Source organism: Panulirus ornatus, chromosome 68 (assembly GCF_036320965.1).
Source record: "Panulirus ornatus isolate Po-2019 chromosome 68, ASM3632096v1, whole genome shotgun sequence".
NCBI classification, from domain to species: Eukaryota; Metazoa; Arthropoda; class Malacostraca; order Decapoda; family Palinuridae; genus Panulirus; species Panulirus ornatus.
Genome location: NC_092291.1, coordinates 5,799,611 through 5,815,326, shown reverse-complemented (window position 1 = coordinate 5,815,326; position 15,716 = coordinate 5,799,611). Strand labels below are relative to the sequence as shown.

At 42.7% G+C, this 15,716-nt stretch overlaps 1 protein-coding gene across 1 annotated transcript in view; it reads right to left on the bottom strand.

Moving 5' to 3' along the window:
* Positions 1-15,716, bottom strand: part of SerT (Serotonin transporter) — a 159,877-nt gene that overhangs the window by 80,952 nt on the left and 63,209 nt on the right. Inside the window, exons 2-4 of the mRNA XM_071659891.1 lie at positions 7,081-7,766; positions 5,986-6,124; positions 5,169-5,303 (exon numbers count right to left, since the gene is read on the bottom strand). Coding sequence (XP_071515992.1) covers positions 5,169-5,303; positions 5,986-6,124; positions 7,081-7,725 — 919 coding nt within the window. The 5' untranslated portion in view covers positions 7,726-7,766. The remainder of the gene's footprint in view (positions 1-5,168; positions 5,304-5,985; positions 6,125-7,080; positions 7,767-15,716) is intronic.

Sequence of the window (15,716 nt, the reverse complement as noted above, 5' to 3'; positions counted from 1 at the left end):
TGGTGGGATGAAGAAGTAAGATTGTTAGTGAAAGAGAGGAGAGAGGCGTTTCGACAGTTTCTGCAGGGAACTAGTGCGAATGACTATGAGATGTATAAAAGAAAGATGCAGGAGGTCAAGAGAAAGGTGCAAGAGGTGAAAAAGAGGGCAAATGAGGGTTGGAGTGGGAGAATATCATTGAATTTTAGGGGTAATAAAGAGATGTTTTGAAAGGAGGTAAATATAGTGCGAAAGACAAGAGAACAAAAGGGAACATCGGTGAAGGGGGCCAATAGGGAGGTAATAACGAGTAGTGGTGAAGTGAGAGGGAGATGGAGTGAATATTTTGAAGGTTTGTTGAATGTGTTTGATGATAGAGAGGCAGATATGGGGTGCTTTTTTTTGAGGTGGTGTGCAAAGTGAGAGGGGTCAGGGAGAATGGTTTGGTAAACAGAGTTAGTGAAAGCTTTGCAGATGATGAAAGCCGGCAAGGCGGCGGGTTTGGATGGTATTGCAGTGGAATTTATTAAAAAGGGGGTGACTGTGTTGTTGACTGGTTGGTAAGGATATTCAATGTATGTATGGTTCATGGTGAAGTGCTTGAGGATTGGCGGAATGCATGCATAGTGCCACTGTACAAAGGCAAAGGAGATAAAAGTGAGTGTTCAAATTACAGAGGTATAACTTTGTTGGGTACTCCTGGGAAATCATATGGGAGGGTACTGGTTGAGAGGGTGAAGGCATGTACAGAGCATCAGAATGGGGAAGAACAGTGTGGTTTCAGAAGTGGTAGAGAATATCTGGATCAGGTTGTTATCTCCATGGTTGTTTGATTTGTTGATGGATGGGGTTGTGAGGGAGGTGAATGCAAGAGTTTTGGTGAAAGGGGCAAGTATGCAGTCTGTTGTGGATGAGAGGGCTTGGGAAGTGAGTCAGTTGTTGTTCGCTGATGATACAACGCTGGTGGCTGATTCGGGTGAGAAACTGCAGAAGCTAGTGACTAAGTTTGGTAAAGTGTGTGAAAGAAGAAAGCTGAGAGTAAATGAGAATAAGAGCAAGGTTATTAGGTTCAGTGGGGTTGAGGGACAAGTCAATTGGGAGGTAAGTTTGAATGGAGAAAACCTGGAGGAAGTGAAGTGTTATAGATATCTGGAAGTGGATTTAGCAGCGGATGGAACCATGGAAGCGGAAGTAAGTCACAGGGTGGGGGAGGGGGCGAAAGTTCTGGTAGCGTTGAAGGATGTGTGAAAAGCAAGAACGTTATCTCAGAGAGCAAAAATCGGTATGTTTGTAGGAGTAGTGGTTCCAATAATGATTGCGAGGCATAGGCTATAGATAGGGTTGTGCGGAGGAGGGTGGATGTGTTGGAAATGAAATGTTTGAGGATGATATGTGGTGTGAAGTGGTTTGATCTAGTAAGTAATGGAAGAATGAGAGAGATGTGTGGTAATAAAAAGAGTGTGGTTGAGAGAGCAGAAGAGGGTGTATTGAAAGGGTTTGGTCGCATGCAGAGAATGAGTGAGGAAAGATTGACAAAGAGGATATATGTATCAGAGGTGGAGGGAAAGAAGAGAAGTGGGAGACCAAATTGGAGATGGCAGGATGGAGTGAAAAAGATTTTGAGCGATCGTAGCCTGAACATACAGGAGGATGAAAGGCGTGCAAGGAATAGAGTGAACTGGAGCAATGTGGTATGCCGGGTTAGACGTGCTGTCAATGAACTGAACCATGGCATGTGAAGCGTCTGGGGTAAACGATGGAAAGTTTTGTGGGGCCTGGATGTGGAAAGGGGGCTATTGTTTCGGTACATTATACATGACAGCTAGAGACTGAGTGTGAACAAATGGGGCATTTGTTGTCTTTTCCTAGCGCTACCTTGTGCGCGCGGGGGGGAGGGGGGTGCCATTTCATGTGTGGCGGGGTGGTGACGGAAATGGATGAAGGCAGCGAGTATGAATATGTACATGTGTATATATGCATATGTCTGCGTATGCATATGTATGTATACGTTGAAATGTATATGTATGTATATGTACGTGTGTGGGCGTTTATGTATATACATGTGTATGTCATTGGGTTGGGCCATTCTTTCGTCTGTTTCCTTGTGCTACCTCGCTAACGCGGGAGACAGCGACTAAGTATGATAAATGAAATAGAATATATATATATATATATATATATATATATATATATATATATATATATATATATATATATATATATATATATATATATATATATATATATATATTTTTTTTTCTTTTTTTTTTTTTTACTTTGTATATATATATATATATATATATATATATATATATATATATATATATATATATATATATATATATATATATATATATTATCCCAGGGGATAGGGGAGAAAGAATACTTCCCACGTATTCCCTGCGTGTCGTAGAAGGCGACTAAAAGGGGAGGGAGCGGGGAGCTGGAAATCTTCCCCTCTCGTTTTTTTTTTTTAATTTTCCAAAACAAGGAACAGAGAAGGGGGCCAGGTGAGGATATTCCCTCCAAGGCCCAATGCTCTGTTCTTAACGCTACCTCGCTAACGCGGGAAATGGCGAATAGTTTGAAAGAAAAGAAAGATATATATATATATATATATATATATATATATATATATATATATATATATATATATATATATATATATATTTCTTTTCTTTCAAACTATTCGCCATTTCCCGCGTTAGCGAGGTAGCGTTAAGAACAGAGAACTGGGCCTTTGAGGGAATATCCTCACCTGGCCCCCTTCTCTGTTCCTTCTTTTGGAAAATTGAAAAAAAAAAACATATGTTTTGGACAATCACATGTTTACCAAATGGCGTCCTAGCTTCGTCTCTTCGATGTATATCGACTGACTGTTATATTTCTCTCTTGTGTCTCCCCTGATGATGTGATTATTACACGAAAGTGCACTTGGGAACTTTTCGTGCTTCATTTTCCCCGTGGACTCATAGGAATATATATATATATATATATATATATATATATATATATATATATATATATATATATATATATATATATATATATATTATCCCTGGGGATAGGGGATTAAGAATACTTCCCACGTATTCCCTGCGTGTCGTAGAAGGCGACTAAAAGGGGAGGGAGCGGGGAGCTGGAAATCCTCCCCTCTCGTTTTTTTTAATTTTCCAAAAGGAGGAACAGAGGGGGGCCAGGTGAGGATATCCCACAAAGGCCCAGTCCTCTGTTCTTAACGCTACCTCGCTAACGCGGGAAATGGCGAATAGTTTAAAAGATATATATATATATATATATATATATATATATATATATATATATATATATATATATATATATATATATATATATATGTGTGTGTGTGTGTGTGTGTGTGTGTGTGTGTGTGTATTATCAGTTATCAGGTTATTTTCTTTTATGAAGTTAAAGATTTCATGTTTAATAATTTCTTGTAAAATTTAACTCAGCCCTCTGTTCTCGCTGCCACACACAGATTCCTGTAGTTTGTTTCCTGCAAGATTATAACACCATCTGTCACTGTTTTATCCTCAATACGTTAAATTTACTCAAGAAATTTCATCAAACATGAATCAGATCAGTTTATTCGTTTTCACCTCACGTTACACAGTTTCTAGAATAGTTGGCCTAACCAACTTATCGTTTGTCTCCTTAAACTCAGATTGATCCATATGTCTGGCACTTTATAAGACTGGATTCTGCTCTCCTACATTCACTAGTGCTCAACACTTCACTTCCTCGGTCACCATATTCCCCCACATGACATCCTCCCTAATGATACCCACCCTCATATTTCTGTGTAATACACAGCTACCTTATGGTTACCTTGCATCCATAACATTACTCAGGCTTAACCTCTCTTCTGCACTATTTCTATCCCATTTCCGACGTCCGGTCACAGGATGCCCATCTGTTTCTAATGTTATCTCCCCCTTCACTTCCCCGGCCTCTCCTCTCTACAGTAAACATTTATCCTCGGTAGGCTTATTTCTCAAACCTTCTCATCAACTTCTTTCCCACTGCTTCTCTCGTGGCTTTATTTAAGCACTCGTCCTACAGCATTCCAAATTCTTTTGTTCACTTGACACATGGAGACCCGACTTAAAAAGTAATGTACCCCTCCCTCTTTCTGGCTACCTTACCAAAACTCACTGTGAGACAAGGATCACAACACCACCCTGGAGATGACTGACTCTCCAACATTATTCCTCAGCTGCACCTTAACATTTATCAAAGTGTCGAAAATAAACTGGTAAAAGGCATTTGAAACGCGAACTGGACGTATAACCCTCTCCTGCTGGCAGCTGGCTGGACACGTAACTCTACCCTGGGCAGCTGATTGAACGCCTAAACCACTACCCTGGGCAGCTGGTTGGACACTTAACCCACTACCCTGGGCAACTGGTTGGACACGTAACAGTCTTTTCTGAACGCTGGTTGGACATGTGTTTAACTACCTCATAAACAAACAGAACACATCACTTCAAAAGAAACTGGATGAAGAGTAAAAATTTCTTGCTAACACGCAAAGTGACCATGTAACCTTTGACCCACTACAAAACATAAGCATCGTGCCTCGTCTCATGGTCGTCAACAAGCAGTAGCTGTATCAGTCAAGGGAACCAGCGGTTGCTCGTCAAGAACAACGCGATTTAACTTCCTGCCAACTTGGTTTACTGAAGATGGTACTGAACTCTCAAAAGATAGCATCAAGCTCGCTATAAGATAGTTACTTGTGTAAGTCAAGTGTCCCGTTAAGTCAAATAGGCCAGTGGAATCATCACTGTGAAAGCAACGATGGAGCAAATCAATAAACAGGTCATGTTGGGGGAGGTTGGCTGGTTGCTAAAGTTCAGCTAAGCAGCCTTGTGGTGTCTCCAGCGTCCTCATTTAATGTATTTCAGGATGATGTGAGTGTTGCTTGTGTTGTTAGGTTGATTGCTCTCATGTGTGTGTGTGTGTGTGTGTGTGTGTGTTCTCTGGTGGCAGACTCGTGTGTATGCAGTAGAGGTACATACCACGGGACAAGGAACACGAGGAGTAGAGGCACTTAACCTGGACCTTGAACACGGACCGGAGCAGCACTTATCACAGAACCTGCACTGCGAAGTGTGGATGAGGTACTTACCCAGGAACTAGGAGGAGGAAGTGAAGAGGATGAAACTTACCTTTGAGCATAGGGCAGATGCGGCGCCAGACGGTCAGGCAGCCATTGCGATGGTACTGGCCGAGCGCCAGCTCCATGAAGAATAATGGTAGACCGCCGAAGACCAGCATGATCCCGTATGGTATGAGAAAAGCTCCTGTAGAAGACCAGACACCATGGATCAGCTGGGGCTTGATGGGGTAGAGAGAGAGAGAGAGAGAGAGAGAGAGAGAGAGAGAGAGAGAGAGAGAGAGAGAGAGAGAGAGAGAGAGAGAGAGAGAGAGAGAGAGAGAGAGAGAGAACTCTCTTGCAAGAAGCATATCCTAAATATTTCAAGGTCCACATCCACACTATGGCATCATGTGCAAGAGTCCTACCCCACCCACACCTGGTGCGACCAACCTCTCCCCAGGTGTGCCCCCCCCCCCTCCTCCTCCCCAATGCGTGGTTCTTATCCTCCTGACCAGACCATAACACCAATGACTGTGCATGAAAGACTGGTTTACTATTCCACTCTGACAAACAATAGTCTATTATGCTCCTCTTTGAGAAGCCTGTTACTAGATGACAATTGTGCGATAGTTCTATAACTATCACGTCCCTGTATCATCGGTAGATTACTAATGTTTGTGTATGACGATTACTCTACTATTTTACTCCCTGTTTGCTAATTATGCCCCAAAAATTATTTGGCATCCTGGAAATAAGATAAATTATAGCCTACAGCCTTCATCATCAAACCAACAACAAGGCAAAGGTATGGTTAAGCTCAGAATACTAGCAACAGGCATAGCCCACACGAGCATATTAGTGCAGATATGTGTGTATGTATGTCTTACCTCCGCCGTTCTGGTAGCAGATGTAAGGGAAGCGCCACACATTGCCCAGGTCGACGGCGAAGCCCACTACGGCCAGCAGGAACTCCACCTTCTTGCCCCAAGTGTCCCTCTCCCTCTCACTGCTCGTCCACTTGAGGCACTGTGTTGTCGTCAGGTAGAGAAACAGAAATGCTACACTGATCTATATCGTTAATTGACTCTAGAATTACACAAGATCTATTCTGATATAGGAACACTGAGTACAGACCATAACACAGTTTAAGCTTTAAGGAATCATGTTCACTTTTAGCAAGACAGTCGTAAGCCGAGACGAGATATTTATATAACTTCCGCTGTTGCCAATTGATTATAAGGTCACAGTTTTGGTTCCCAGGTATAACCAGGAAGGAATTAGGGTGGCGTGGAGCACCTCAACCAACCTGGCCTCCCACTTCAAGTACCCATGATACACAAACATTTATTGTAACATAAACAAGTAGTTTCAAATGAATTTCTCCCAGCACTAGTTAATGATGAACATGGTTACGTAGCAGAGTGCCAGGTGATTCATATTAACTCTAAATATGACGCTCTGGTACATAATTTTCATCACTGACACTGGAACACAGAATACAAAATCGCACGTCATCCCTAACTCCTCAAGTGTTACCAAACACATCTTGGATGCTGTTTCCAATGACGAACAAATCTAAAGATTCTCAACATTTTAATTATCGTACAGTAATGATGAGGGAGGACATCATTGTCCCTTTACCTCAAACGCAAGGTATGATAGAGACTGGCTTAGGTTTGGTTGTGTTGGCTTAGGTTTCATTGCTTTTACTTAGGTTTGGTTGCGATGGCTTGGTTGTGGTTGTGCTGAACACGGCCCGAGAGAGTTCGATCTGTCCTGTAGACCCGTCACGAGGTGTCTGACTTGAACACGACCTGTGTCTGGGTTGTATCTCCTGTATCCCTTGACCAGGTGTAAGACCTATAAACTTTACCTCCATGTTACACTTTCCCTCACTAAATTAGACTTCCTTAGAACATTAAGACTTAATCACAACTCTAGTTTCTTCACCTGAGATTTAAGAACTTTGGCTTTACACTTACCGCAACTTTGCGGGCGGCAAGGCTGGCCATCTGGTAGGGCGGTGGTGGATCGGTGTTAGTCGGTGGGCTGCCGCCACCCACCACCTTCTTGTGCTCACACTGGGTCACGTCGGGTCGGGTTGCGTCGGCAAGGGTCGGGGTGGCCTTGAACTCGGTGGTGGGGGAGGTCACGTTTGGAGACATATCACTGGGGGTAGTGGTGGTGGCGATGGTCTTCGTGTTGGAGGTGGTGGTGTTGGTGGTAGCGGTGGTGGTGAAGGTGGTGAGAGTAGCACTAGCAGTGGTGGTGTTATTGTTGTAGACAGTGGTGGTATTACTAGAAGCATTGTTGTTGGAGGTAACGGTGTTAGAGTTGGTGATGGTGTTGGAAGTAGTAGTGTTAGAGGTGTTGACGATGGAAGCACGGGAGTTGGAGATAGGAAGAGGTGGCAGTTTGTGACCATTTTTGTGGTGGAGGGAGGAGGTGGCCAAAGGATTCTCCGTCACGTTGACACTGTTGGAGGACGAGGCGGAAGGGAGGGAGGCGAGGGAGAAAGGGGCAGGGCTGCTACCCACGCCGGCAGCTGCGGGGGTAGTGTCATGGGCGTTGGCTGGTGGGCGTGCATGAGCGGGCAGGTGGCCGCCCTGCTCTGCTCGGGCCGCCATCTTGGTGGACAGAGCGCTCAGAAGCTCAGCCACCTCGCAGGCTGGAACAAGGAGGAGGTAAAGCATAGGAGGAAACACATACAGGTCTATGAAGACCAGGTAAACACGATACACTACACAGTGTCAAACTGTCGCAGGAAGAATGATGATAACCCACACTAACATGTCTAATGAAAGTTTCATCACCTAAAGTAAGTTCATGAATGATGGGCACTGAAACATGAGATGTATGGCGGACACTGAAACTTGAGGTGTATGACGGAAACTGAAACATGGGATGTATGACGGAAACTGAAACATGAGATGTATGACGGACACTTAAACATGGGATGTAAGACGGACATTGAAACATGAAATGTATGACGGACACTGAAACATGGGATGTATGATGGACAATGAAACGAGATGTATGACGGACAATGAAGCATGAGATGTATGACGGACACTGAAACATGGGATGTATGACGGACACTGAAACATGGGATGTATGACGGCCACTGAAACATGAGATGTATGACGGACACTGAAACATGGCATGTATGACGGACACTGAAACATGGGATGTACGACGGGCACTGAAACATGAGATGTATGACGGACATTGAAACATGGGATGTATGACGGACACTGAAACATGAGATGTATGACGGGCAATGAAACATGAAATGCATGACGGACACTGAAACATGGGATGTATGACGGACACTGAAACATGGGATGTATGACGGGCACTGAAACATGAGATGTATGACGGACACTGAAACATGACATTTATGACGGACACTGAAACATGAGATGTATGACGGACACTGAAACATGAGTTGTATGACTGGCACTAATGTATGAAATGTATGATGGACACTGAAACATGGGAGGTATAACAGACACTGAAACATGAGATGTATGACGGACACTGAAACATGGGATGTATGACAGACACTGAAACATGGGATGTATGACGGGCACAGCAACATGGGATGTATGACAGGCACTGAAACATGGAATGTATGACGGACACTGAAACATGGGATGTATGACGGACACTGAAACATGAGATGTATGATGGACAATGAAACATGGGATGTATGACGGACACTGAAACATGAGATGTATGACAGACACTGAAACATGGGATGTATGACGGGCACTGTAACATGAGATGAATGACGGACACTGGAACATGGGATGTATGACAGACATTGAAACATGAGATGTATGAAGGACACTGAAACATGAGATGTATGACGGACACTGAAACATGGGATGTATGACAGACATTGAAACATTGGATGTATGACGGACACTGCAACATGAGATGTATGACGGACACTGAAACATGGGATGTATGACGGACACTGAAACATTGGATGTATGAAGGACACTGAAACATGAGATGTATGACGGACACTGAAACATGGGATGTATGACGGACACTGAAACATGAGATGTATGACGGACACTGAAACATGGAATGTATGACGGACACTGAAACATGGGATGCATGAGGGACACTGAAACATAGGATGTATGTCGGGCACTGAAATATGAGATGTATGACGGACACTGAAACATGGGATGTATGACGGACACTGAAACTGAGATGCATGACGGACACTGAAACATGGGATGTATGACGGGCACTGAAACATGAAATGTATGACGGACACTGGAACATGGGATGTATGACGGACACTGAAACATGAGATGTATGACGGACACTGAAACATGAGATGTATGACGGACACTAAAACATGAGATGTATGACGGACACTGAAACATGACATTTATGACGGACACTGAAACATGAGATGTATGACGGACACTGAAACATGACATTTATGACGGACACTGAAACATGAGATGTATGATGGACACTGAAGCATGGGATGTATAACAGACACTGAAACATGAGAAGTATGACGGACACTGAAACATGGGATGTATGACAGACACTGAAACATGGAAATGTATGACAGGCATTGAAACATGGAATGTATGACGGACACTGAAACATGGGATGTATGACGGACACTGAAACATGAGATGTATGATGGACAATGAAACATGGGATGTATGACGGACACTGAAACATGAGATGAATGACGGACACTGAAACATGGGATGTATGACGGACACTGAAACATGAGATGTATGATGGACAATGAAACATGGGATGTATGGCGGACATTGAAACATGAGATGAATGACGGACACTGAAAAATGGGATGCATGACGGGCACTGAAACATGAAATGTATGACGGACACTGAAAATGGAATGTATGACAGGCACTGAAACATGAGATGTATAAAGGACACTGAAACATGAGATGTATGACGGACACTGAAACTTGGGATGTATGACAGACACTGAAACATGGGATGTATGACGGGCACTGAAACATGGGATGTATGACGGTCACTGAAACATGGGATGTATGATGGACACTGAAACATGAGATGTATGACGGACAATGATACATGGGATGTATGACGGACACTGAAACATGAGATGTATGACGGACACTGAAACATGGAATGTATGACAGGCACTGAAACATGAGACGTATGACGGACAATGGAACATGGGATGTATGACGGACACTGAAACATGAGATGTATAAAGGACACTGAAACATGAGATGTAAGACGGGTACTGAAACATGAGATGTATGACGGACACTGAAACATGGGATGTATGACGGACACTGAAACAGGGGATGTATGACGGACACTGGAACATGAGATGAATGACGGACACTAAAACATGAGATGTATGATGGACACTGGAACATGGGATGTATGACGGACACTGAAACATGAGATGTATGACGGGTACTGAAACATGAGATGTATGACGGGCACTGCAACATGAGATGTATGACGGACACTGAAACATGGGATGTATGACGGACACTGAAACATGAGATGTATGACGGACACTGGAACATAGGATGTATGACGGACACTAAAACATGAGATGTATGATGGACACTGGAACATGTGACGTATGACGGACACCGAAACATGAGATGTTAAAGGACACTGAAACATGGAATGTATGACGGGCACTGAAACATGGGATGTATGACAAGCACTGAAACATGAGATGTATAACGGACACTGAAACATGAGATGTATGACGGATACTGAAACATGGGATGTACTACAGATACTAACATATGAAATGTATGACGGGCACTAAAACATAGGATGTATGACGGGTACTGAAACATGAGATGTATGACGGAAACTGAAACATGGGATGTATGACGGACACTCAAACATGGGATGTATTACGGACACTCAAACATGGGATGTACGACAGACACTGGAACATGAGATGTATGACGGACACTGAAACATGGGATGTATGACGGACACTGAAACATGGGATGAAACGTAATAACTGACTTCATGAGATATAAAACAACAAACACAATATTGTACTGTTTCTTGAAGGGAGTGGAAGCTGAAGTCTTGTGTATTATGTATTTTGTGTGTAGTTAGTGTCTACGTTAACATCTATACACTACACTGTCTGTACACTGTGTCCTGCTGCAAATACATACATATAATCAAAGCATATGTAACCTGCCTACGTATGTATTGTCATTCCTAACTATATATGTAAGCGGCACACTATAAATTTTATACTTAATGTAAAGTGTTTTCACTCCCCATTATAGTGTATGCCCATGTAGCTATACGAGCCGTGAGACTCGTGTGTATATATATATATATATATATATATATATATATATATATATATATATATATGTATGTGTGTGTGTGTGTGTGTGTGCTGTGTGTGTGTGTGTGCGTGTGTGTGTGGGTGGGTTGGGCCATTCGTCTGTTTCCTTGCCCTACCTCGCTAACGCGGGAGACAGCAACAAAGTATAATAAAAGATATATATATATATATATATATATATATATATATATATATATATATATATATATATATATATATATATATATATATATATATATATATTGTGCTTTGTTGCTGTCTCCCACGTTAGCGAGGGAGCGCAAGTAAACAGACGAAAGAATGGCCCAACCCACCCACATACACATGTATATACATTTCAACGTATACATACATATACATATATACACATGTACATATTCATACTTGCTGCCTTCATCCATTCTCGTCGCCACCCCGCCACACATGAAATGACAACTCCCTCCCCCCGCATACGCGCGAGGTAGCGCTAGGAAAAGACAACAAAGGCCACATTCGTTTACACTCAGTCTCTAGCTGTCATGTATCATGCACAGAAACCACAGCTCCCTTTCCACATCCATGCCCCACAAAACTTTCCATGGTTTACCCCAGACGCTTCACATGCTATGGTTCAATCCATTGATAGCACGTCGACCCCGGTATACCACATCATTCCAGTTCACTCTATTCCTTGCGCGCCTTTCACCCTCCTGCATGTTCAGGCCCCGATCACTCAAAATATTTTTCACTCCATTTTTCCACCTCCAATTTCGTCTCCCACTTCTTCTCGTTCTCTCCACCTCGGATACACATATCCTCTTTACCAATCTTTCCTCACTCATTCTCTCCATGTGACCAAACCATTTCAAAACACCCTCCTCTGCTCTCTCAACCACACCCTTTTTATTACCACACATCTCGCTTACCCTTTCATTATCTACTCGATCAAACCACCTCACACCACATATTGTCCTCAAACATCTCATTTCCAACACATCCACCCTCCTCCACACAACTCTATCTATGGCCCATGCCTCGCAACCATATAACATTGTTGGAACCACTATTCCTTCAAACATACCCATTTTTGCTTTCCGAGATAATGTTCTCGACTTCCACACATTTTTCAAGGCCCCCGGAACCTTCGCCCCCTCCCCCACCCTGTGACTCACTTCCGCTTCCATGTTTCCATCCGCTGCCAAATCCACTCCCAGTTATCTAAAACTCTTCACTTCCTCCAGTTTTTCTCCATTCAAACTTATCTCCCAATTGACTTGTCCCTCAACCCTACTATATCTAATAACCTTGCTCTTATTCACATTTACTCTCAGCTTTCTTCTTTCACACACTTTATCAAACTCAGTCACTAGCTTCAGCAATTTCTCACCTAAATCAGCCATCAGCGATGTATCATCAGTGAACAACAACTGACTCGCTTCCCAAGCTCTCTCATCCACAACAGACTGCATACTTGCCCCTCTCTCCAAAACTCTTGCATTCACCTCCCTAACAACCCCATCCATAAACAAATTAAACAACTATGGAGATATCACGCACCCCTGCCGCAAACCGACATTAACTGAGAACCAATCACTTTCCTCTCTTCCTACTCGTACACATGCCTTACATCTTCGATAAAAACTTTTCACTGCTTCTAACAACTTGCCTCCCAAACCATATATTCTTAATACCTTCCGCAGAGCATCTCTATAAACTCTATCATATGTCTTCTCCAGATCCATGAATGCTACATACAAATCCATTTGCTTTTCTAAGTATTTCTCATATACATTCTTCAAAGCAAACACCTGATCCACACATCCTCTACCACTTCTGAAACCACACTGCTCTTCCCCAATCTGATGCTCTGTACATGCCCTAACCCTCTCAATCAATAACCTCCTATATAATTTCCCAGGAATACTCAACAAACTTATACCTCTGTAATTTGAGCACTCACCTTTATCCCCTTTACCTTTGTACAATGGCACTATGCATGCACTCCGTCAATCCTCAGGCACCTCACCATGAGCCATACATACATTAAATATCCTTACCAACCAATCAACAACAGTGTCACCCCCTTTTTTAATATATTCCACTGCCGTACCATCTTCCGCAAAGCTTTTACTACCTCTTCTCTGTTTACCAAATAATTCTCATTTCTTCTTTTTTTCAAACGTATTCGCTATATCCCGCGTTAGCGAGGTAGCGTTAAGAAAAAGGACTAAGCCTTAGAGGGAATATCTTCACTTGGCCCTCTTGACTGTTCTTTCACTTGGCCCTCTCGACTATTCCTTCTTTTGGAAAAATAAAAAAAAAATCTTGTAATTCCCAAATTATGCAACTCATGAATTATATATTGACAACCTAATATGATGTGTTTTTACTCACCAGTCTAAATATACTGAACTTTGTGCAGACATGTGATGTGCACTACGAGTATATGTGTCATATACAATGTATCGTTGACCTTACGAAGTACTATCACTGTAAACAAGTGAACACAGCACTGCACGATCTACTGTTCCAAATAAACACTGATCATTTATGCGCTGTTTATTTATACATACATATACTGCCAGTATTGTGCATATACTGTCAGCAATGTGCATATACTGTCAGTATTGTGCATATACTGTCAGTATTGTGCATATATTGTCAGCATTGTGCATGTACTGTCAGTATTGTGCATATACTGTCAGCATTGTGCATATACTGTCAGTATTGTGCATATACTGTCAATATTGTCAAAATGTGTAGCGCCTACATGTTAAAAGTTAGTGTGGTGCAAGGGACGTTAATGCGTTGTGGATATAGTGTGGGGAACGTTAGTGTGGTTTGACGTCGTCCTGCTTTGTATCCATTCGTATGTGATTTGAAACTGGCGTTCCAAAAATCGTAAACCAAGAGATGTAGACACAATAGAACAGGAAGGAAATCGAGGCCACAATAAGCTGGCGAGTCAAACTCACCTTATTGCTGCACCTTTTTGCTGGGTCTGTGTCCCTGGCGGCCGTATCCTCTAAAAGTTAAGATCAAAGGCCGCTTATATGGGATTCCCGGCGACGGCCCCCACACGATCCCATTACGGCATGATTATGAAGCTGATTGGCCGCCCTCTCTCTGGTGTGTCATGTTCCGGCCTAGGGTTCACACACTCTCACGCCACACAGTACGGAAACTGTGACTGGCGCCCAACATAAAATGTTGCCGTCGCTCAACAACCTCCTCACTCAACATCACTCTTACTGGCGCTCAACAACCTTCACTCCTTGGCGTTCAACATAGTGGCGTTCAGTAGCACCTCTATGTACTATGCATAGTTGACTTTGTTACTGCAAGTATAATTTACAGTGTATGTGGGCGTTTTGTATGGTTACACATTAGGTGGAATGGTACATACATTCTGGGGAGTACTGTTATGCAATACTTCGTTTTGCACAGAACAGTAATATAAGAAACATTCATCCAAGGAATCCAGTGAAATATGAATGAAAATTCAATTTGAATTTCCAATTTACAAAATTAATAGATGCCAGGGAATATGAGAGGCTTCCGGAATGAAGAGACTTATCAGAATGATAAAGTCGGCTGGCGAACAGGAGGCTGGTCTTTCCACTCCCTGTAATTTCCCGCGAAAAGGCTGAGGCCAGACAAGTGAGGCCGCCGGCCCTGCTGCGCTTAACTTTGACAAAGACAGGCATACGGGCGCCACCGACTCAGTCTTTATCATTCTTACTTTCTCAGATATCTTGCCTAAATTGTTAGCAGTGTTTTCCATTAGGTTTATCATTTATATCTATCAGACGCATTCCTTCGCCTTGGCTATATATACTGTGTCCATAGCCTGAGCTGGGCTGGTCGAGCGGGTATGTCTGTCCAGTTACTTTTTTGTCATTAACTGTGTAACTACCAGTCTTGTACTGTTCTGGAATGGAGTTCTACACCCTTGGGGCTCCTTCCACTGAACTTCTTGTATCATAAAATTCTTTAAACTTGTAGGTGCTCTTCACGTTCACTCTCTCATAATTCAAGCCTATATCATTCGTCCATCACCTCTACTATGTATATAAGAACATCAGTCAATCTTTCCTAACAAATTTCTTCCTTTCTGTCACTGCCTCTGTTTGGTCTATCCTTGCATCTTTCGAAGAACTGTTCATTGCCTAAGTCATCGAGTTGCTTTGAAATTATAAACATTGTGATTAGGTCAACCCTCACTCCTCTCTCTTATGTAGTGGACACATTTAATCCGTT